The sequence below is a fragment of the Aotus nancymaae genome, unplaced genomic scaffold, assembly GCF_030222135.1.
Source record: "Aotus nancymaae isolate 86718 unplaced genomic scaffold, 86718_ANA_hifiasm-v0.15.2.pri h1tg000103l, whole genome shotgun sequence".
Taxonomy (NCBI): Eukaryota; Metazoa; Chordata; class Mammalia; order Primates; family Aotidae; genus Aotus; species Aotus nancymaae.
This window is the reverse complement of record NW_026988518.1, coordinates 5,388,074-5,412,538: the sequence shown is the minus strand read 5'-3', so window position 1 is coordinate 5,412,538 and position 24,465 is coordinate 5,388,074. Positions and strand designations below refer to the sequence as shown.

The 24,465-nt window shown below is 40.1% G+C and overlaps 1 protein-coding gene, 1 long non-coding RNA gene and 1 pseudogene across 4 annotated transcripts in view; 1 reads left to right on the top strand and 2 right to left on the bottom strand.

Annotated features, from left to right (window-relative positions):
* The window catches only part of LOC135272058 (uncharacterized), a 90,225-nt gene that overhangs the window by 2,566 nt on the left and 63,194 nt on the right, over window positions 1-24,465 (bottom strand). For 2 of the 3 annotated variants that reach the window (XR_010340164.1, XR_010340166.1), the window contains one exon: window positions 4,866-4,985. This is a non-coding gene — a long non-coding RNA (uncharacterized LOC135272058). Of the gene's footprint in view, window positions 1-342; window positions 4,680-4,865; window positions 4,986-24,465 lie in introns of those variants that run through there. The other variant, XR_010340165.1, reaches the window with a different exon arrangement.
* Window positions 17,954-20,137, top strand: LOC105721422 (large ribosomal subunit protein eL33-like; annotated as a pseudogene).
* Window positions 22,375-23,147, bottom strand: LOC105721421 (glutathione S-transferase Mu 3-like). The gene has a single exon (XM_064370182.1). The coding sequence runs from the start codon at window positions 23,130-23,132 to the stop codon at window positions 22,473-22,475; it is 660 nt and encodes a 219-aa protein (XP_064226252.1). The 5' UTR covers window positions 23,133-23,147; the 3' UTR covers window positions 22,375-22,472.

The window sequence follows — 24,465 nt, the reverse complement described above, 5'->3', positions numbered from 1 at the left end:
TTTTTCTGTAAATACAGATTTGGCCATTTGATGTGTATTCTCTATACCCATATGGAAGGATTGATGCAGGATTTTAAGTACTTTCCACAGGCTGGCAGCAGGTAGGAGTATTTTTCCCTCCTCAGTAGCTAGCCACCCTGAAGGAAGAAGATTATGTCCCTGGGAGACTGCCCACTCTACCTCTTCTGATGAGCATTGCGGTTTAGTTCGCTGGAGAGGGTTTTCCCATATTAAAGGTCCTTCTGTAAATTCTTGTCTAGCTGCCCTTTTTGCCTCTAGGTCAGCTCGATGATCGCCCTCCACTTCCTTCTCATCTCCTTTCTGGTGACCCCGGCAGTGTAAGACTGCTAGCTCTTTGGGTTCTTGGACAGCTTGTAATAAGTCTAATATTTCCTTATGATATTTAATGGGAGTTCCTGCTGAGGCTAGGAACTCTCTTTCCTTCCATATGGCAGCATGGGCATGCAGAACCAGGTAAGCATATGTGGAATCTGTGTATATGTTTATTCTCTTTCCTTTTCCTAATTTTAGAGCTCGAGTGAGGGCTGCAACAATGCCCTTGGGACCTGGGCCTTCTTCCCCACCCCACTTTCCATTCTAGAATTTGCCCTAGGGTCGTGGGTTGTATTTGAGCCTTGGACCAGGTCTGACTATGGTATTCTAGATGGAGAAGTTCTGCCTTACAGAGAGCCAATTCTAGGCAAGAAAAATTATACATTATCTGATTGAGGCACCACTCGGTTGGATTGGGAAATTGAGGATGACAAAAAAACAAAATGTCCTATAGCCTCCAGTACCCACTGATAGACTCTGGCTCTGTTAGGACATAATCTAGCACTGCAGACTAAGGGAATGGCCCTGTGCATTTATCCTGTAGGAAGTCCTCACAGGCATAAGCCTGAGGGCACCATGGGCAAGGTCCCTGGACTGCCACCCCAAAAGCCTAAAAGTCCTAGCAAGAAGGGTGGTAGCCTCATGTGTAGAAAATATCTTAGAGGAAAGAGCCAGGAAGAAGTTTGCCTTATGGAAATCTGGACCCAGGAGGTTGGGGTCTGAAAGGCTAGGGGTGGCTCACACAGGTGGCTTTTTCTTAGGAGGTCTAAGTGGGGCCACAACCTCCACCGGACTGAACTGGGAGTTTGGGACCACCACTCTTTCCTCCTACTGATCCTCAGCTTGGCCCAGAGAAAGAGAGAAATTAAACACAAGGAAGAAAGGGAAGCTGGTTCAGGGCTGACCAATGCCCCCAGTTCCAAAGAGCCGGGGGTTGTTAGAGAGTCCATTCCCAGAAAACCTGACACCCATGTCTTTAGTCCAGTGGCCATGCTAGTCAGACTCAGATGGCCAACAGGCACCCGGTTTTTACCTCCTTAACAAATTTAAAAGAAGGGAAAGGACAGATTGGCAAGCAAAAGGGGTCCAATACCACACCACTCGGAAGTTCAGTGTCTTCTGGCTGGCTCGCCAACAGATGTAACCGGGGGAGCATACCCAGCTCCCCGTTCTGAAGAGGTTCTTGGCCTCTCTAACCCCGAAGAATGAGAAGGGGGCCCCAAAGGCACAGTGAGTTTGCTGTTTGAATAAATATCGTGGACCCAAAGAGTTTTGCAGAAGAGCAATTTATGAGAGAGAGAGAGAGAGAGAGAGAGAGAGAGAGAGAGAGAGAGAGAAAGACAGCTCCCATGCTGTTGTGGGAGGGGAATCCAGATAGGGATATCCCTTAAGGTAAGGAGCAGTTGAAGTTTTAACCCTTGAGTTATTCCCTCCCCATTCATGTTCTCGTCCAATGAGAGGAGTTCTTTCAAACTTTCTCCGGAGTGATTGATCTTTGACTCTGATACCAGATTGGCTACTTGCTCCACAGCCCAGAGTTACAGAGCCCTCTCCTCCCAGAGCTTTCAACAGGATTTTTGGGACAAAGGAGCCCCACCTGACTTTCCCTACCTAGCCTGTGTGTGGGAAATCCAGACAAATAACTTTACATTTGAAACCCCTCTGGTCCCTGGATGGAGGCATGGATCTGGGTAATTCCTGCCTTTGAAACCATGCCGTTTGTGGACCCAGGAAGAGAAGTTTCTTGAACACAGTCTCTCAGAAGGGCTGGAAGACAACATTGAGGAAATAGTCCCAAATGTAATGCAGAAAGAAAGGATGAAAATTATGAGGGGAAAGTTGAAAGAAATGTAGGTATCAATTCACAAAATCCAACATCCATCTAGCAGGATTCCAGAAAACACACACACACACACACACACACACACACACACACACACACACACACCAGTGAAGATGAGGGGAAACATTATCAAAGGAAAGACAAGAATTTCAGCCTGGAAGGACCCACTGAAGATTGAGCAAAAACAGTATAAAAAGGACTCATATACATTGTGATAAAATTTAGAAATATAAACAGAATATTCTCAGTGATTTCAGAAAGTAGATACTGTAGAAAAATAAGAATTAACCCAAGCTTTGCCTTCTCGTCAGTAATTTTGGATGCCAGAAGAGTAACCCAGTGAAGCAATTGATGCCTCTGTAGTACCAAGGGAATCTGTTTTTCCATGTAGAATCATCAATCCAATTAAACCATTCAAATGTCAGAGCAAATAGTTTTTCAGAACCACGCTACTTGATTCTTCAGTAAATAATATTTGTACAGTTATATTATTGTAAGGTTAGCTGAGATTACGGAGAACAGACCCAAAGTCAGGCAAGCAAGTTTTATTAACTTGCCGAGCTGCCCCGTAACAGTCAGAGGAGGTAGCCCCGAGCTTACAAAACGAGGGGTTTATATGAGGTGAGAGGGGCATAAGGGAGTTTCAGGACTGAGATAATCTATCAGCTTGTAACAGGCACAGAGATAGTTTGTTAACTTGTGACAGACTTACAATACATCATCCTGTGACTTTTGTGGTGGCAGTTTAAAAAAAAAAACAGAATTTTTCAGGTATGTGTCAAACAGGAATTTGTAAGTATGGATAACAAACATTTGTTTTCCCTGTCCTCCCTCAAGCTGCCCAGATGGCTGTAATCAGGCTTTGCTTAATTGTAGCGTGTCTGGCAGCCTTGATGTGGCGCCTTGGTAGGGGTTCAGGAACGCAGCTGCAGAGCAATCAGGAGTGGGGGGGGTGGGGTCAGCTTGCAAGGAGGGGGTTTTCTGAGGCAGCTTGTCACTAACAATTATAAAAATTGATTATTGATTTTTGATTTTCAGAATTAACCTATAGACAAAACAAAGACTCAACTGTTCATCCCCCTATTCTGAAAGATTACCTGTGTGTGCACCCCAGTGAGATGAAAGAGGAATCCAAGAAAAAGAAAGTCATAGGATCCGAGAAACATTAGAAATAATTTAAGCATGTAATTAAAATTTTAGAAAAACATCATGGTAACTGGGGTACATACCTAGAAGACAATGAGACAAAATTTGGTCATTAAAAAATGGTATGCTTAAGAAACTGGATGATCTTCATGATATAGTAAAGAGGATGTTTATTTCTATTGTCAATTACTTTAAAAATGAAAAGCAAATGGAGCCCCAGAATAAAACGAAAATAAGAATTAGAAGCAACCTAAATTAGGGCATAGTTTTGAAAAACTGATTAGGGTAAGAAAAGAGAATCTGTTTTCTTTTGCATTGCCTGGGATTATTTATTTCTTGATTCTTCAGTAAATAATTTTTATGTATTCACAGGATTGTAAAAACTGTGCATTGGTTTTCAATATTTAGAATCAATCTTTAGACAAAGCAGGGAAGACTTAACTTTGGTTTCAGAGTAGAATATAATTATTACAAACCCGGTAAATACAAAAGGGAATTGCAGTAAAGGCAGAAGTTAGAAGGTGAAGGAAGTAGGAAGGCTGGAGGGGAAAATGGGGTCATGAGTTCCTCATTTTTCTTGTGAGGAATCAAGTGGAATACAGTCTAAAATTATGAAGCTAGAAAGACACAGAGGCAGTGGAGAATAAGTCAGCACACACCTTCATTTGGCAGGAGTCAATACATACTGTTGAAAGCTGATAAATCAAAAAAGAGAGTATTTTAGGGCAAACACCTAAACAATCGAACCCAGAACTGGTTAACGTTGATTGCCATTGGGCATGGGATGGAGTGAGGATAGGGAGAAGGAGACTTTTCATAGTATTCTGTCCTATTTTAGTGTACTTTCCTTCACATGTGGGCATTACTTTTAAAATAAAACTGGAAAGAATAGTAAGATTACCAAGTGTTGACATTGGGGAAGAAACTCACACTCATACCCTGTTTGCAAGAATGAAAACTGAATTGGTCCAAGGTTTTTTTAAGAAGTCATGAAACGCTGAGAAAACTTGAAGTCATGTGTGTGCCTTTAGGAGTTCTATTTTAAGTAAGACATGGAAGTTTTAATGCACTTATGCTACAAACTGGGAAGTGCTAGGGAACTCACATCCTCCCCATCAGCCTGGCTGGAGCCATCTGAGACAAGCATCTATTTGTGGCAGAAATCTTATACAGCAGAAGCTTGAGAGTGACTCTGTCACTTGCCTGACAGATCCACAAACTCCTGAGAAGAGGAGCAGGAGGGAGCGGCAGTGGGCTTTCCTGGAGATATGAGGGGTGCCTTCTCTGAAAACTTCATGGCAGGCCACAATTTTGTCTTACACCATATTGTCACAGGAAGAAATGCTGCCTGTGGAAACTCAAAAACAGGACCCAAACAGGAAAATCCCAGTGAGACCATGGATCCCTGGAGGGGATCCTCTTTTGCAAACCCCCAAAGGCAAAGCACTTTGCAGGCAGTAGGCATTTATATCAGTGTGCTAGGGCTGCCATAACAGAAGAGGATACACTGGGGGGCTTAAACCACGAGTATTTATTTTCTTACTTGGAGTCCTGGAGGCTCAAGCTTAAGATTAAGGTGCCACGAAGATTGGTTTCTGGTGAGGCCTCTCTTCCTGGCTTACAGACAGCCACCTTCTTGGTGTGTTTTCACATGACTTTTTCTCTGTGTATACAAAGAGAGAGAGAGCTATAGTGTCTCTTTTCATAAGGACACTAGTCCTATCAGATTAGGTTCTAATCCTTATGACCTTATTTAACCTTGATTACCTTCTTGAAGACCTCATCTCCAAATACAGTCATACTGGTAGTTACTGCTTCAACATATGAATTTGGAGGTGACACAGTTCAGTCCATAACAGTATGGAATAAGCACCTATGGTTATTGAATAATAATGCTGTTTTCCTGGATACATGGAGGCCCTAATTTTTATGCCACACAATGGAGGCTGTAAAGAGAAAGAAACTGTCCTTCTTGTTCACACCTGTCTTATCCTCCTCAAGGTGGATGTCATTGCTAATATAATTGCACTGCCAAGGTCGTCAAGAGTACAGATTCTACACATCCCTAGGAGGTGGCAGGGACTTGCTCATCCATCACTCAGCAAACATCCACATGTCCATGATCAGCCACTGCCCCCATTCACACCTGCCCCCACAATGGGAGCTGGTTCATTCTATCTCTGTCACTACCTGCTATGGTCTGAGTTTTTGTGTCCCCTTTCTCCACAGATTCATATGTTGAATCCTAATTTCCAACTTGATAGTATGAGGAGGTGGGACCTTTGAGAAGTGATTGGGTTACGAGGGTGCAGCCCTCATGGATTGAATTAGTGCCCTTAATTTTTTCAGAAAATAAAAAACGTCCCCAGAGAGCTGCCTTGTCCTTCTACCATGTGAGGATACAGCAAGAAGGCATCATCTATGATCCAGGAAGTGGGCTCTTACCAGACACCGAATCTGCTGGTGCTTTGATCTTGAAATTACCAGTCTCCAGAACTGTGAGCAACAAATTTCTGTTGTTTAAAAGCTACCCAGTTTAAGGTACGTTTGTTATAGTCACCCAAACAGACAGAACTGCTCTCTCTCTCTCTCGCAATCTCTACTCAAGGGGTAATGAGAGCCTGAAATCTGTATGCATTTTTAGGGGTAAATAAATAAAGGGGCTGCACTTCAGTTTCTAGCCTTAATTGTGTGCTCCCTGGAGGAGGAGAAGATGGGGATGGGCAGAGATGTAGAATAGGTATTGTGCACACTCCACATAAAAATAGCAGCCTCTGTTTTCCATTTGCTGTCTTCTTTCTTCCTCACAGAGAAGAGGCCTCACAGGCAAGAAGAACATGAGAACACAGATGCTGCCAGGGTCCCTGGAAAAATGCCATCAAAATCTAGTGTCCATCTGTAACAAAGACAGTTTATTGTTCCAAAAGTCTGCATGTTTTACCTCATAAAGAGTCGTATAAACATAAGGAGCTCTGGCCTCAAGCTATAAATGTGTTTGCTCACTGGGTGCCTGATTGGAAGACAGACTGTGCTTCCTGAACAAACCAGAACCATACAAAAACAAATCCTCCCTGAGTACATAGGACCCAAAGTGATTTCTCAAGATGCTTGTTTCCTTTCACAAGCAGTCCTAGGTCTTATGCCTTATATTCAGAGTGGTCCTGGTACTCTCCCGGCTTCCTAGGACACCATAGCTCAACATCCTTTCAGTTTCACTGTCCAGGGGCTAGCATGCTCATTTCCTCTCTAAATCCCTTGACTCTCAAAAACATCCCTAACACATTTACAGTTTACAAAGTATTTCCGCGTGTCGTCATTTAATTCTTGTAAGTACTTTGTGAGATGACAGAGACTCAGTCATTCATTCATTCAGCAAGCACGAATCAAAGGCTAGGTACCATGCCAGGCCCTGGGGAGACAAAGCTGGCTGAGATGTGCTGCTCACATTGGTGGAGCTCACAGACCACCAAGGGAAATAGACGATGCCCAGGCCTAGGTGCCATGGCAGGAGGGCACCGTAAGTTAAGAGAGCACAGAGGCAGCCCATTCTGGCTCAGGAGAAGCAGGGAGGTTTCCTGAGGAATATGGTCTCATTCCCGATGGGAGAGTCAGAGCTGAACAGGCAAAGAAGGGGGCCAAAGGAAGGCCAAGCAAGCAGCAGGGCATTCAAGTTATAAAAGAGAATGTGCCCACATATGGTGCTTTGAGCAGCTGAGTGTGGCTTGAAGTAGAGTGTGAAGTATGGGAAGGGAGGTGGACAGGAGATAAATCCAGAGAGGAACTTGGGGCCAGATCACAGGTGAGTATATTTCAGGACATGGTAAGGAAATTGGATTTTTACCCTGGGGAAATAAATAGGTAATTGCTAAGGGTTTTAAGTAAGGCAGGTACATGGATTACCTGTGCAGTTTAGAGTAATTCAGGATGACTAGGCGCAGTGGCTCATGCCTGTAATCCAGCACTTTGGGAGGCCAAGGTGGGCCGATCACTTGAGGTCAGGAGTTCGAGACCAGCCTGGCCAATACAGTGAAATCCTGTCTCTATTAGAAATACAAAAATTAACCAGGCATGGTGGCATGCACCTGTAATCCCAGTTACTCAGGAGGCTGAGGCAGGAGAATCACTTGAACCCAAAAGGCAGAGGTTGCAATGAGCAGAGATTGCATCACTGCATTTCAGCCTGGGCAACAGAGGGAGACTCTATCTCAAAAAAAAAGAATACTAATTAGGCAGTGCAGATGCTGGACTGAGGGGTGAGCGGGGAAGATTCTGAGTGGTCCAGGAGAGAGAAGAGATTTTCATTCAGAGAAGTAGGAAGGGGGTTGGGGAGTAGGGATGCTTCAGGATATATTTAAGAGGACATACAGGGCTTGTGACTGGATGACTATGGGAGGTGTAGGGGAAGCTGGGGCAAACATCTGGATTTCTGGTTGGGCCCATGGGTAGATGATGGTGCCATTCACCTAAGAGGGATGAGAAAGAGGAGCAGGTCTGGGAAGAAAGTGAACAGATTGACTGGGCATGCTGAGTTCTAGGTACATGTAAATCCCAAATAGAGATGTTTGGAGAAGTTTGGGTTCAGGTCTCAGGAACTCAAGGGAGAGGTCTGGCTTGTTGATATGGATTTAGGAAACTCTGGAATAGTAGCTGTATATAGTGTCACAGAAGTATCCAAGGGAAGGATACAGAAGCCTGATGTCATTAGACAGATGAGGGGACTGAGGTTGCCTCGAGATCTCATAGCTGGTCCATGGCAGAGCTTGGCTGGAGCCAGGTCTTCTGACTCCAAGCCCAGGGCCCTACCTGCCACACAAAAGTCTAGCCAAGGACTCCTGGATATGAGCTTGGTTTGTACTGGAAAACCAACAGGTTTTACCTCTGTTGTTTCCTTGTTTTATCTATAGGAAGTAGCCCTTGAGCGATGGCCAAGAAGTCTTCATCATGTTGCTCTTGGTAGGTGAGTGGAGGAGTAGTCTAAATACCTACCAGGGAAATATCCTTGGATGAGACAAGGCAGAAAATGCACACACTTGCCACCATGTTCACCCTGCCATTCAATCCTTACATCTGCTCTTCCTAGGTCACCTACCTTCCTGCTTACTTCCCTAGCCTCTGCTCACATCAGGGTCTTTGCTTCACATCCCCTCTCCATCAAAATCTTCTTGTCTCATTCCCATCCCACCTCCACTCTATAGTTCTCTGCTAGACCATGAGATAAAGCAAGTTCTGCTAAGATGGGTACTAATCAGTTAATGAGAAATCCATCCCATGGTACCCACTCCTTCTAACCAGAATTCTTGGAGACATGTAAGTAGCATTGCTAAAGGCAAGAATTTGAAGCAACTTGGCCGATTATTGCGGAAAGGCTAGGCACATAGGCAGGAGAAGAAGAAAGAGAGGAATTTGGGACCAGATCACCATGGGTATGTTTAATATTACATTAAGGTGTTTGGATTTGAGTTCATTCAATATGGTGACACAGTGGCCTGCTGGTTCAAACCTTTCTTGTCATTACAGTTGACATTCTATTTCAACACCTGGTAAACAACAGGTGTGCCCTTCTATACACATACAACGTAAGTGTCCCTTGTCTTCTGATCTGCAATATGACAGAACAGAGACAGGGCGATTTTCAAATCAAGGCCACAAGTCCCAAATGTTTTTCTCGAATTCTGTGAGTGATCTCATTGGTAGAACCAGTGCCAGGCAGGCTAGAAATCCATTCAGAAACAATGTGTACTAAGGGGTGATTTAAGAAGAACTCCCTTGGGTGATGGAGGGTTTTTCTCCTTTGGCAAAATATGTTTGCTGTTTTCAAGTTAACGAAAAGAAGGGGGGAAACAAAAAAATAACAACTGAAAGATCTTTTAAAGGAAATACAAAACTTGGACAGATCAAGGAACACTTACGAAACAGCCTGCCCTGCTGTCTGGTTCCAGCCTTGCAAGACTTAAGCCAAGTGACCTCAGGGTCATGGAAAGAAGCAGCCCGCTGGGGTTAGGGTTTGGGGAGGAGGAATGTTTTCTAGCACATGCAGTGCAGGGCGGCAGGTTTATCTCAAGGGCTCAAGAGTCTACAGCAAGCCCCAGGGCATGTTGACCGCCTGCCTGGATAGACATAGGGCCACCCAGTGCTCTGCTGTGACTTGGGATGATGGGCTGGCTGCAGATGGTGAGGCGAGCCCATCCGGCCTCCCAGCTACAGACAGAAAATGCCAAAGCACTGGGGATTGGGGCATCATGGAGTTCATGAAATCACATGCCCTCCAGCTATAAGGTTGTCCAGTCTCATTCCCACCAGCCGATGTCTGAATTCCCTCAACAACATTCTCACCAAGTGGTCATTAAGCCAGGACTTGAATAGCGCCCATGACAGAAACTTTTATCCTTCAAGAAAGCCAGTTTTGTCTTTGCATAGTTCTGGCTGGAGGGGTAGGTGTTACTAAGTCTAAATGCCTCCATTACTCCAACTGCCTGGTGGTTCTCTGCACTCACACAGAAGACATTTCTGCCCATCCCAAGTGGCAAGAGTTGGTCTGAACACCTGGGTCTGCCACAATGTGCATCCCACATATCCCACTGGTCATCCCACATATCCAAGCACAGGTGACAGGGGCATTTTTAACTGCTTTTCAGAGTAAGAGTTCTGTTTGTTTACCTCTGAATCTTCAGCCTGAAGATTTCTAGTGTCAATCTGCCCCATGATTGACACTAGAAAAACTAGATAAATATTTTCCAAAAAACGAGTTTTTGAACAAGCCTCAGGTTTTGCCATTTATCTCATTAAGAAACAGAAATTGGGTTTCCAAAAGTCAAATATGATTTTAAAGGGCATTCAAGACTCAACGAAGTCATTCTAACCACACCCTTAACCCAGTGCATTCCGCCTAGGTACATACCAGATGTTGTGCTGTGCTTTTGCAATGGCTCTCTACTTGAAGAGATCTACTATCTCTTTTATCATAGTGTAAATTCCTCCAGGAAGTTTCATCAGAAAGTTATTCTGGCTTATTGTATAACTTCCAAAGTTACACAGTGCTGAGCAGACATTGAGTAGTAAAAATGTTCCATACTTGGTCTATGCTAGGTACCCACAAATATTTATTTATTTATTGAATGATTGAATGAATGAATGAATGGCAGAGGGAAAGGCTTTGCTGTTGTTTGGTAAAAGTATAGAAGTCAGATCACCCAAACTTTACTTCTTACAAATGTAAACATGCATATATGCAGATGCACATTCCTTTCCTTCTCTTAACTTTGAATAATTCTTACAGTGTTTTGACTATCCCCAAACTTATTTTTCAAAAATAAATATTTCCACTATTTCACTTAAATTTACCTACAGCACTTTTGGCCACTTATCATAGACCCTGGGTCTTATTTGAGATAATAGTAAAAATTAATAATTAAGAATGTACTACTATAAACTATAAAATAAGAACTAAAGTAACACAATAAAGAATTATGGATAATAAACCAGTAGAGGAAATGAATAGAATACTTTTTAAAAATACTGAATTAGCCTAAAATAAGATAGAAAAAGAAGAAAAATGGGTGGCTCAAGCCTGTAATCCCAGCACTTTGGGAGGCCGAGGCGGGTGGATCACGAGGTCAAGAGATCGAGACCATCCTGGTCAACATGGTGAAACCCCGTCTCTACTAATACAAAAAATTAGCTGGGCACGGTGGCGCGTGCCTGTAATCCCAGCTACTCAGGAGGTTGAGGCAGGAGAATTGCCTGAACCCAGGAGGCGGAGGTTGCGGTGAGCCGAGATCGCGCCATTGCACTCCAGCCTGGGTATCAAGAGCGAAACTCCGTCTCAAAAAAAAAAAAAAAAAAAAAAAAAAAAAAGAAAAAGAAGAAAAATGGAACAAAAAACAGATAAGACATAGAAAACAAATACCAAGATGCTACATTTAAACTGAACCATCTCAATAATCATATCAAATGTAAATAGTCTAGACATCCCAATTAAAACAAAGAGATTGCCAGATTTGATTAAACATAAGCAAAAAAGTAAGACCCAAATAAATACTACCAATAAGAGACCCACTTTAAGTAAAAAGACACAAATAACTGAAAAGCAAAAGGATATAAACAGTAATCTCAAGAAAGCTGGAGTGGCCATATTAATGTCAGAAAAAGTAGATTTCAGGGCAAAAAAATATATAACCAGGGAAAAAGCTGTTTCCCATTTAGTAAAAATAAAGGTGCTGAATTATCAAGAGGACATAGGATAGGAATCATAAATGTTTATATTTGTAATAACCAACCTTCAAAATATGTTAAACAAAATATGAATAAAATTACAAGGATAAATTAATAGATACATGATTATAATAACATATTTTAACACCTCCCTCTCAGTAGTTAATAGACACTGAAAGAAAATCAGTAAAGATATCAACAACTTGAATGATTCTATCAACCAACTTGACCTAATTAACATTCAGAGAACGTTCCACCAAAAAACAAACAAAAACGTCAACATGATACACATTCTTTTCAAATGCATATAGAATATTTTCAAAGACAGACCATATTCTGGGCTATTAAGCAAGTCTGAATACATTTAAAAGGATTTGGGTCATACAAAGTATATTCTCTGACCAAAATGGAATTAAAATAGAAATCAGTAACAGAAATGTATCTGGAAAAAACTGCAAATACTTAGAAACTAAATTTCACACTTATAATCTATAGGTCAAAAAAGAAATCACAAGGGAAAATACAGTATATTTTAGAATAAAAAAATGAAAATACATCATATCAGAATGTGTGGGATGCAGCCCAAGCAGTACATAGAGGTAAATTTATAGCACTAAATGCTCATATTAGAAAAGAATAGTCAGGCATGATGGCTCATGCCTGCAACCCCAGCACTTTGGGAGGTTGAAGAGAGAGGATAACTTAAGGCCAGGTGTTTGAGACTAGCCTGGTCAACATAGAAAGACCCTCTCTCTATAAAAACTGCAAAGAAAACAAACAAACAAAAAAATTGGTCAGGTATAGTGGCATGCACCTGTAGTCCCAACTACTTGAGAGGTGAAGCAGAAGGATCCAGGAGTTCAAGGCTGCAGTGAGCTATGATCATGCCACTGTACTTCAGCCTGGGTGGCAGAGCAAGACTCTGTCTCAAGAAAAACAAACAAACAAACAACAAAAAAAAAAGAGAGAGAGAGAGAAAAGAAAGAAGGAAGGAAAGGAAAAGAAAAGAAAAGAAGGCCGGCATGGTGGCTCACGCCTGTAATCCCAGCACTTTGGGAGGCCTAGGCGAGTGGATCACCTGAAATCAGGAGTTCAAGATAAGCCTGGCCAACATGGTGAAACTCCATCTCTACTAAAAATACAAAAATTAGCTGGGCATTGTGGTGTGCACCTGTAATCCCAGCTACTCCAGAGCCTGAGACAGGAGAGTCACTTGAACCTGGGAGGTGAGATTTCGCCACTGCAGTCCAGCCTGGGGTGACAGTATGAGAGTCCATCTCAAAAAAAAAAAAAAAAAAAGAAGAAGAAGAAGAAAACTCTGAAGTCAGTAACTTCAGCTTTGACCTTAAGAAGCTAGAATAAGAAGAGAAAGGTAAAAGCAGTATAAGCAGAAAAAATAAAATAATAAAGATTAGATCACAAATCAATAAAAAGGAGAGGGGAGGCACTAGTATACGGAACTTTGAAAATGAATAGAGTCTATAAGACTTAAGGCAAAAAGAATGGCACATAAGCACGTACTCTAGGTAAGAAAGCTGTTTCATATGGGGTTACAGGTTAACAATTCTCTTATTATACATGTGTACTGGAATTGAACAATTAAGTAAATGGATGGCAGATGGTGGAAGCCAGGTTTCTCACTGATGGGGTGTGAAGCTAGAGATAAGCAAAGGGAAGAGAATAGAATGAATGGTCCATGTGGTAAAAGATGACAGTTGGAGACATCATTATGAAATCATATTTTGTGTACCATAGATACAGATGGTTACATATGAAAATATTTATAGATATGTGTATATAAATAAGTTAGTATTTACACAAGTATATTTCCCTTGCCTCATCACCCGAGAGGGCCTAGAAGCAATGGTACCTCTGTAGGGACAAACACACAGAGCATCCGGATCTTGGTTTCTAATACCATTCTCTGATAAAATGAAACCAAGGCTCCTTGGAAAAATTGCTGCTTCAGTGACTTAGCAGAAAATAAACAAGATAAGACTAGAGCACCATGCAGTGCAAGACAGTGAGTTCCAAAAGAAAACACACGCACATACACACACACACACATACACACACACACATACACATACACACATACACACACACATACACACACATACACACATGCACACACATACACACATACACACACACATACACACGCATACACACATACACACGCATACACATGTACACACATACACACGTACACACACATACACACACACCTACACACACATACACACACATATACACACACATACACAAACACACATAGACACACATACACACATACACACACATACACACACATACACACACACACACACACACACACACACTAATAGGGAAGGTACGTCAAAAGGACAGAGGAGCAAACTAAAACTGTTCCCAAAGGGCAAAGCTGCAACAATTTGGGCAACAAAACAAATAATCTATCATTGGATTATGAACCAAAGTATTAAATAAATATACAAGAATCCATGTTGATATACAAGTAAATGATTGAATAAATAAATGGGAAAGAAGAGAAAAATCATTCATACACAAAATGTCAAATAATTTATGTAGGTACTCTGCCCTCAAGGAAGTGGAACATAACTCCTGGCTTCTTAAGAGTGGGCAGCACACATTGACTTCCTTCCAATGAGTGCAGTGTTGAAGGTGGGGCAGGGGTAACTTTACAGTGAAGAAACATAACAAACAGGGGAGCTAATCATAATCCTGGAAGACATAATCTCAAACATCACAATTCCAAATGTTGAAATCTCAAAAACTCAAAGTACTGAAAATGTAATTCTGGAAAAAATAATTTTAAAAATTTCTTTTAAAAATATTTATTTGTGTTTTTAAAAGGGTCTTTGAGAAATGCACCAGAACACTTCATAGGCCACTTTACACAATGAAATAGGCAACAATAACATATATATTTTTGCAAGCATACACACTAAGATACGCTAACAACAGTTGCAGAGATATAACAGTTGTAAGCAGATGAACTGTATCCATAAAGAAATAGGTCAAAAGCAAAATGTATACATGTAGATCACTATGGTTGGTAATTTTGAGCACCCATGTTTATAATTTCAGTTATCTGAAATACAGTGACAGGTGACCTAAGTCGTTTGATGAGATGGATCAAAAACTGCAGTGGGTCACCACTGCATATGTAGTTGCCCAAAGAGCCTAGATCTTCAAAAACTGTTACCTTTCACAAATGCAGATGTACAAAGAGGACATCTCTTCACTTATTGAGAAAGTTTTGGTGTTTTTACATACAAGCACAATGCTTACACGCAAAGTCAGTGTTATGATAATGCACTTTTTGGAAGTCAAATTTTCAAGAAATGCATAAAAACAAATTAGAACTCTCCAGAAGTCTTTACACGGTTCATGCCTCTAGTATTAGAAATGATGCAAAGAGAAATACTTAGCATAGCAAATTGTAAAATATAATGCTGACACTTTAAAATAGTGGGGAGAAAAGTAAGAGAAAACTAAAAAGAAAATTCAGCATATGAAAAGTATATTACAGGGGTAGACTGTGGGCAATTGTACATAGTCCACAAGAACTGTCCAACTCCCACGATCACTAACGATTCTTTTGAAGTCTTGCATTGTGATGAATAGCTGTTTTTTATCTTTTAGGCATGGCTCTCCTCAAAGAATAAGTTCACATTCATTTTCTACATGGCACTGCTCTCTTTGGAATTCTGTGATTCAATCGGTATTGACAGGAGCATTTCCCACTAAATGTTCCCATGTGTACAATGTTTCTATGTTGTTTTGCGTATGTGGAAATTCATTCTGCTTGCACTCATATAAAGACCACAAATACTGATGATAGAATGGCAACACTGCTGTATAAGTATCTTCTTATCCTATCATGAACATAACTATTTTTGAGCCAGTCAGTAACTCTGCTGGCTTCTTTAGGCAAATGCAGCTTTAATTCATTAAAAGTTCCTGGGATTTAATCAGCTGGAAGAAACGCCAATGCAGAGAAATGATACATTTTTAAACTGAAGTTTTCACTCTGTCCATATCACATCATGTGGCCAATCCACTCATCTGAACTTTCTGCCAAAAGTGTATAAAGAGAATAATATGGTAATAGTTTCACCTTAAATGATGCAACTAAAATGAGGCAATTATCCTGCATACAACTGAAAATGCACTAATACCTTCCCCAGAATGTGGATTTCAGAATTTCAGTGTTCAAGATATTGTCTATTATGATCCAAACTTAACAAATATGACTTCAGCCGTGTAATCAAGATTCACAACAGTCATAAATTATATTGATAGTATGTAATCTTGATATGATGTGATGAAAATGGTGCTTTACCCCTTTGCTCTTCCTCTTCAGATCCCACAATCCCAGTCTAAGCATAAGAAAAAGATTAGACGAATCCCAATTATGAGACATTCTACAAAATACCTGACTAGTACTCCTCAAAATTGTCATAGTTATCAAAAACAAGAAAAATCTAAATTCACAACCAAGAGAAAGAAGCCTAGGGAGGTGTGACAACTAAATGCAATATATCCTGGAGGCAATCCTGGAATGGAAAAAGGTCATTAGGTAAAAACTAAGGAAATCTGAATATAGTATAGATTTTAGTTAATAACTTTTAAAATCACTGGGGAATAAGGAAATAATTGAAGGAAAAAAACAATGAAACAAAAAGCTGGTTTATTGAGGTCAATAAAATTTTAACACCTCTAGTCAGGCTCTAATCTCTGTTTCTAGAGACTGTCAACTAGAGTCTCTCTAATCAGGATTTTAAAAAAAGAAAAGACACAAACTACCTTTGTCAACAATAAGAGAATGCTATTGTTACAGATTCTACAGATTACAGATCTTAAAAAATAAACAGGGAATATTATGAACAATGTTATGCCAATAAATCCAGCAACTTAAATAAAATGGAAAAATATTTTGAAAGACATAATATTGGCAAGGTACGGTGGCTCACACCTATAATCCTAGCACTTTGGGAGGTTGAGGAAGGTGGATCACCTGAGTTTAGGAGTTCAAGACCAGCCTGACCAACATGGTGAAATCCCATCTCTCCTAAAAATTAAAAAAAAATTTGCCAGCATTTTTTATTTAAAAATAAAAAAATGGTGGGCGTCTGTAATCCCAGCTACCCAGGAGGCTGAGGCAGGAGAATCACTGGAACCCTGGAGGTGGAGGGTACAGTGAGCACTCCAGCCTGGGTGACAGAGCAAGACTCTATCTCAAAAAAAAAAAAAAAAAAGACATAATATCAAAGCTCATTTGAAAATATATAAATAACCACTATCTCTAAAAAAGAATTAATTTTTTTCTTAAAAGCCTTTCTACAAAGAAAACTCCAGGGAAGATATAAATTCACTGAGAATTTTACCAAACATTTAAGAAAGAAGTATCATCAATTCTACCCAAAATCTTCCATAAAATTGAAGAGGAGGAAAATCTTTCCAATTCATTCTAATAAGGCCAGAATTATTCTGATACCCAAATGAAGCAAACCTTACAAGAAAACTATGGACTAATAACCCTCATGAACACATACATGAAAAATTTTAACAAAATATTAACAATTCAAAACCAAGAATATATAAGAAAAAATTTGTTAAGGGAAGGAGACAAGATGAGAAACTCTAAAACTGCAGCTATTGCTTCATGCTGCATATTCTGTCCTCTGAGAACAGAAAGAGAATGTGAGGAAAGAAAATGATATCCTGCATGGCTGAAAATAGTCCCCTACAAAAATATCATGTTGGACAACTAATCTGAAATAGTGGTATCTCTGGGAAGCAGTTTAGCACTGGTGAGTTTGGACTTTCATGGCAGGTTGCCTCGGTTCATATCTTTTGGTGATGATACTTATCCTCTGTAAGGCCCATTTCTTTTTCTGTGAAATGAAGACAATAGAGTACTTATATATAATTTAGAACAATGTCCACCACATAGTAAACACTTAATAAATGGTAGCTGTTATAAAAGAAAAGAAGAAGAAGAAGCAGAAGAAGAAACAGAAGCAGCAGCAGCATCCACTATGGGCAAATGGAGCTTATCCCAGAAATGCAGAATTGTTTGACATTTTAATATTAAACAATATACTTCTCCATATTAACAGACCCCAAAAGAAAAACAGTATAATCAACTGAAATGATGTAAAAAAAAAAAAAAGTATGTGACAAAATCCAACATTGATTCCTGATAAAAGCTCTCATGAAACTAGGGATAGACAGGAAATACCTCAACTTGATAAAGGGCATCTGTGAAAATCCTACAGTTAACATCCTACTTAATAGTGAAAAATGAAATGCTTTTTCTCCAAGACTGAGAACAGAAAAGATATTTACTCTTACCACTCTTACATAACAGTACTGGAAATTTTAATCATAGTAATAAGGCAGGTGAGAAAATTAAAAGCATACAGATTGGAAAGGAAGGTATAAAATGGTCTTTCTTTGCAGATAACATGATGAACTACATAGAAAATCCCAAGGAGAACTACAAAATAAAACTAAAACTAATGAGTGAGTTCAGCAAAGCTGCAGGATACAAGAGAAACACACAAAAATCAATTACATTTCTATAAAAATGAATACATGAACACCAAAATTTAAAAATACAATACCATTTATAATCATTATTTTTAAAAATGAGATACTTAGACATACACTCAACAAAATGATGTATACTATCTTTATGGTAGAAATCTTAAACTTCTCAAGAAAGAAATCAAATAAAATCTAAATAAATGGAGTGACATACCATGTTCATGGATTGGAAGACTCAACCTAGTTAAAGATTTCAGTTCTCCCCAAACTGATCTATAGGTTTAATGCAATTTCTATCAAATCCCAGTTGGATTTTTTGTAAATATAGCAAACTTATTCTAAAATTTATGAGAAAAGGTATGGGCTCTAGAATAGCTTAAGCCATCTTAAAAAAGAATAGTAAAGTAGGAAGCATCACTTTACCTGATACTAATATATATATTAAAAATATACATTATATATGTGTGTGTGTGTGTGTGTGCATGTGTGTGTATAAAAACTTTTGCTCTGGGAAAGACCTAGTTAAGAAGACGAAAAGACAAGCTACAGACCGGACAAAAATAATTGCAAGCCACATATCCAACAAAGAACTAGGACTAGAATCTAGAATATGTAACTCTCAAAACTCAGTAAAAACAAATACAATTGAAAATGGTCAAGCTCCTGTGGAGGCAAGTGAAGCACCTGCTGCTGAAATTTGGGGGCAAATAACTGGAGCCTTTTGGGAACAGGATTTATAAAAGGAACTATGTCTGAAAGGCTGTGGTCCAAGGCTATTTTTGCGGGCTATAAGCGGGGTCTCCGGAACCAAAGGGAGCACACGGCTCTTCTTAAAATTGAAGGTGTTTATGCCTGAGATTTGAAACAGAATTCTATTTGGGCAAAAGATGCACTTATGTATACAAAGCAAAGAACAACACAGTGACTGCTGGCAGCAAACCAAGATAACTTGGGCCCACGGAAACAGTGGCATGGTTCATGCCAAATTCCGAAACAACCTTCTTGCTAAGGCTATTGGACACAGAATCCAAGTGAAGCTGTGCCCCTCAAGGATTTAAACTAATGAAAAGTCAATAAATAAATGTGGATTTGTGCTCTTGTATTTTTGTTAAGTGTATTAAAAAACTTAAAAAAAAAAAAAGAAAAGAATATGGTCAAAAGATGTGAATGGGCATTTACTTAAGAGAATATCCTGATGGAAAACAAACAGATCTAAAAGATATTCAACATCGTTAGCCATTAGGGAAATGTAAATTAAAATAATGACAACATCACTACATACCTATCAGAATTGCTAAAATAGAAAAAAATAGTGACAACACCAAACACTGGCAAGAATATGGAGAAACCAGATCATATTGCTGGTGGGAATGTCAAACTGTAAAATGGTACATCCACTCTGAGAAACAGTATGGAAGTTTCTTATTAAATTAAACATGCAACTGTCATATGACCCAGCAATTGCACTCCTGGGCATATATCCCAGAGAAATAAAAACTTAATTTCACATAAAAGCAGTACACAAATGTTCATATCAGCTTCATTTATAATACCAAAAATTGGAAGCAAGTGAAATGTCCTTCAAAGGTTGAATGGCTAAGAAAACTATCACATATCGGTACCATAGACCATTACTTAACAATAAGAAGAATAAACTATTGATACACTCAACTCATATAAATCTCCAGTGACTTATTAGGAAAAGCCAATCATAAAAGGTTGAATATGGGTGCTTCCATTTATGTGACATCCTTGAAATGACAAAATTATAGAAATGAAGAACAGATTACTGGTTGTCAGGGATCAGGAACAGGTTGAGAGGAGGTGGGTGTAGCTTATAAAAGAGCAACAGAAAAGACCCCTTGTGGTGATGGAACAGTTCCATGTCTTAACTGTATTAATGGCAATATCCTAGTTTCAATATTGTATTGTAGTTTTGCAAGATGTTGCCATTGGGGAAACTGGATCTCTCTGTATTATTTCTTTCAACTACATGTGAATCTACAATTGTCTCAGAAAGAAAAGTTTTCTTTCAAAAAAGTTATTGTATTTATGCACAATAAGCAAATTGATATTACAATTTGAAAACAATTCAATGTTTAACAATAACTTCAAAAATGTAAACACTCTGAGATAGATCTGACAAAAGCTAGGTAAGATTTGTACACTGAAAACTACAAAACATTGCTTAGAAAAATTTAGAAAGACCTAAATAGAGAGATAAACCATGTTTGTAGATTAGAAGACTCGATAGTGTTAAGATGTCAATAGTCCCCAAATAAATCTATAGATTCAATGCAATTCCAGTTCAAATTCCAGTGGGCACTTTTTAGAAATTGACAGACTGATTATAAAATTCATTTGGAAATGTGAAGGACCTCCACAAACTAAAACAAAACTCAACTCTGAAAAGGAAAATCAAGGCTGGAGGATGTAGTACACTGTCTGACTTCCAGATTTATTACAAGACTCCAGTAATCAAGACATTTGCATAAAGTTAAACAAATAGATTAAAGGAATAAAATAAAAAACCCAGCAATAGTCAAATGATTTTCAACAAAGGCGTTGGCAGTGAGGTAGAGGAACTGGAACTCTCATACGTTCCTAGTGGGAATATAAAATGGTGTAACCACATTGGAAAACAGTGTGGAAGTTTCTCATAAAGTTAAACATATTTCTAACATATTGTCCAGTTATTTCCTTCCAAGGCATTTACCCAAGACAAATGAAAGCATACATCCATAAAAGACTTGTACACAAACATACATAACAGCTTTATTTGTAATAGCCAAAACTCAGAAATAATCCAAATGTCCACCAACAGGTGAATGCATAAACATGTTGTGATGTGTCCATGTGATGAATGCTACTCAGAAATAGAAATGAATGAACTGTTGACAACAGCAACAACACAGATGAATCTTAAAATCATATATTCAGTGATAGAAGCTAAATAAAATGATCTAGAATGAGTATAAAATTCTGGAAAATGCAACTGATCTACCATAACTTAAAGCAGATCTGTGGTTGTCTGAGGATGGAGGTGAGGGAGGGAAAGGGCAGGAAGGTAGGATTACAAAGTGACGTCAGAAAAATTTGAGGGGGTGAATATGTTCTTTATCTTGACTTTGGTGGTAGTGTCACACAGGCATATACGTATGTTAAAAGTCATCAAATTGTGCATGTTAACTATATATAGCTTGTCATTTGTCAATTATACTTCAGTAAAGATTTTAAAATTATATACAGACTCTCAGTGCTTAGAATCAAAATATTTAGGGGTGAGATCCAAGAATCAATGTGCAACCTGGATTTGAAACCACTGAGGTTGGCTATCAGGAGATAAGTAAAAAGGATCAGAGGGAATGGGGTATGATGGAGTACAGAGATGTGACAGTATGGACCTTAAAGTTCTTACCAGAAAGTTCTATGATCTGCAATTCAAATGCACATAATCCCTGAGAAGGGAAGTATAACGACATAATCAAAACAGTTGTCGCGGCTTGATGCTTGAAGAACCACAGAAGTGGCGATTCCTGTGTGTTCTCAGAACAGTGATGACTGCCTGAGTCTTCCTGAGTTTCAGGAATGCCAAAGGCTGGCCAACGTTTACCTCAATAGATAAGTTAATTGTATGATATGATTCTAACGTTCAAGATGGTGACTTTTTTTTTTTTTTTTTGAGACCAAGTCTCACTCTGTCGCCCAGGCTGGAGTGCAATGGCGCAATCTTGGCTCACTGCAACCTCCACCTCCCGGGTTCAAGCTATTCTCCTGCCTCAGCCTCCTGACTAGCTGGGACTACAGGTGCATGCCACCACGCCCAGCTAATTTTTGTATTTTTAGTAGAGACAGGGTTTCACAGTGTTAGCCAGATTGGTCTCAATCTCTTGACTTCATGATCCGCCTGCCTCAGCCTCCCAAAGTGCTGGGATTACAGGAGTGAGCCACTGCACCCCATAAGAATGGTGACTTTTATAAATGCTTTTGTGCTAGAAGTTCTTTATGCTCTACATTTCAAATATTCTGCCATATACTCAAAACAGATGAGAGCTTTGGTCCAATCAAGCATGCTGATTGACAGACAGAACACAGTGAACCTACACACGGTGACTGCTTCCATTTGTCCTCAGCTGACTTTCATTATTCTACTTCTCGTCCAAAGCCTAGTTCTATGTTCCTTCCTTTGTGATTCTCCTCTCTCAGAATGAATCACTCTGTGCTTATACATAGTGTATATTTCTTTATACATAGTATATATTTCTTTTTCTTTTTTTTTTTTTTTTAACCTAAATGCTATTTATTGAAAAGAGCAAAGAAAAAGTGCTGACCCCTTAGGGACAGGATGAAACAAAAGCAGCTCTGCAAGTCTGCCTCCTGCTCAGCATATAGCCTTGTTGCCCCATTGGGCCATCTTGAAGAAGTTATCAGACTGTATGTAGGCAGCGATTTTCTCCAAAGCCTCAAAACGGCACATGAAAGCCTTCAGGTTTGGGAACTTATCCAGGCACTTGGGCTCAAATATACGGTTCTGATCCAAGATGTCATAGGTGAGAAAGTCCACATAGGTGAGCTTTTCCCCTGCAAACCATGAGAATTTCCCCGAAAACATGGAGAATTGTTTCAGTTGTCCAGGTAGCTGTTCCAAGTACTGAGGCTTCAGTTTTTCGTAGTCAGAGCTGTAACAGAGCTTTATCAGTTGTATGCAGCAATCCATTACTTGGTTCTCTACGATGTCCACTCGAATCTTTTCTTCTTCAGTCTCACCACACGTGTTGTGCTTGTGAGCGATGTAGCGCAAGATGGCATTGCTCTGGGTGATCTTGTTCTTCCCATCCAGGAGGCAGGACAGATTAGGAAAGTCCAAGTCTAGCTTGAATTTCACATCCAGCCATTGGCTTCGATCACAGTCAGGAGCTTCCCCGCACATGTAACGTTTCTCCTCGTAGGAGGTATCCGTGAACTCCAGCAGCAGGCGGATGGCGTGTGCCAGCCCGCGAATATCCCAGTACCCCAGAACCACAGACGACTCGCACGACATGATGCTGGCTTGCTAGGCTTCGAGGACTCTTCTTTTAAGAGTTAATCAATTTTTTTTTCGAGATGGAGTTTCACTCTTTGTTGCCCAGGCTGGAGTACAGTGTTGCGATCTCGGCTCATTGCAACCTCTGCCTCCCAGGTTCAAGTGAGTCTCCTGTCTCAGCCTCCCGAGTAGCTGGGACTACAGGCACCCACCACCACGACCGGCTGATTTTTATATTTTTAGTAGTTTCACCATGTTGGCCAGGCCAGTCTCGAACTCTTGGCCTCAGGTGATCCGTCCATCTCAGCCTCCCAAAGTGCTGGGATTACAGGTGTGAGCCACCATGCCTGGCTAAGAGTTACTTAAATTTTTTAAGGTAGGACATGTAGTCCTTAGATATGGGCCCGTCCTGTTCACTAGAAAGCAAGTTCTTTGTGGACAAAGTCTGTCATTTTATTAAGAGGGTGCAGTAAGTGCCTTTACGAAGTGACTGCCCAGCCCATAACATTCTCCTCTAACTGTCCGCCCTTCCGCAGCAGCAGGAACCTTTCAGCACCTATGCTTGAGCTGTGTGATCTTGTTCTCTGAGCTGGGCCAAAGTCTCTTCCCCGGGAATTTGGAATTGGGGTACAGCAATGATCTGGCTGTCTCTTGGCCCCTTGCCCTGCACACAGGCCATTCAGGCATTGTCGGGCGGCTGACCTGGTGAATCTCAGCATGCAGGGAAAGAAGGCAGCCGACTCGGAGAAGCAGAGCAGGAAACTAACGGGAGCTCAGTCACCCTCTGTCTTGGGTGGCTTGAGATTCCCCTAATGCCCTCCAGCCATCCTTTCCTTTCTGCCAAAGCTGTTCTGAAGTGGCATTCCATTATGAGCCTCGTCAAGAGGTTTCATTTTAATAGTTACATGACCACAAGGCAACTTATACCTGCTATTTTCAGCATCCTTATTTTATATTATGCTTATTTTAAGTATTCAGAATTCCTTTGTGAATTTAGTACAGCCATTTCCAATGGCGAAGCCACATCAACTGCTTCTGTTTTTCCTTAAAGTAACGGCAATGCTGTGTTTTCTTGTCGGAGAGGAAGCCACAGACGGAGGATGAGCTGAGCTGGGTTTCCAGTGAGAGGGAGGGAAGAAGCAACTCTTCCTATCTTGAGACACTGAGGCCAAGATTTATACTTGGACACAAAACCTATCCTGAAGATAAAATGCCTCAAAATTTCCCCATTTTGAAATTTTTTTCTTATATTTCATCTGAATTCTGCAGACCTTAACTCCAGGTTTTTCTGAGAAAATCAGAAAGCAGTTGTTATCGGTCTCTCACATACACACGCGCTACCATTAAGGTG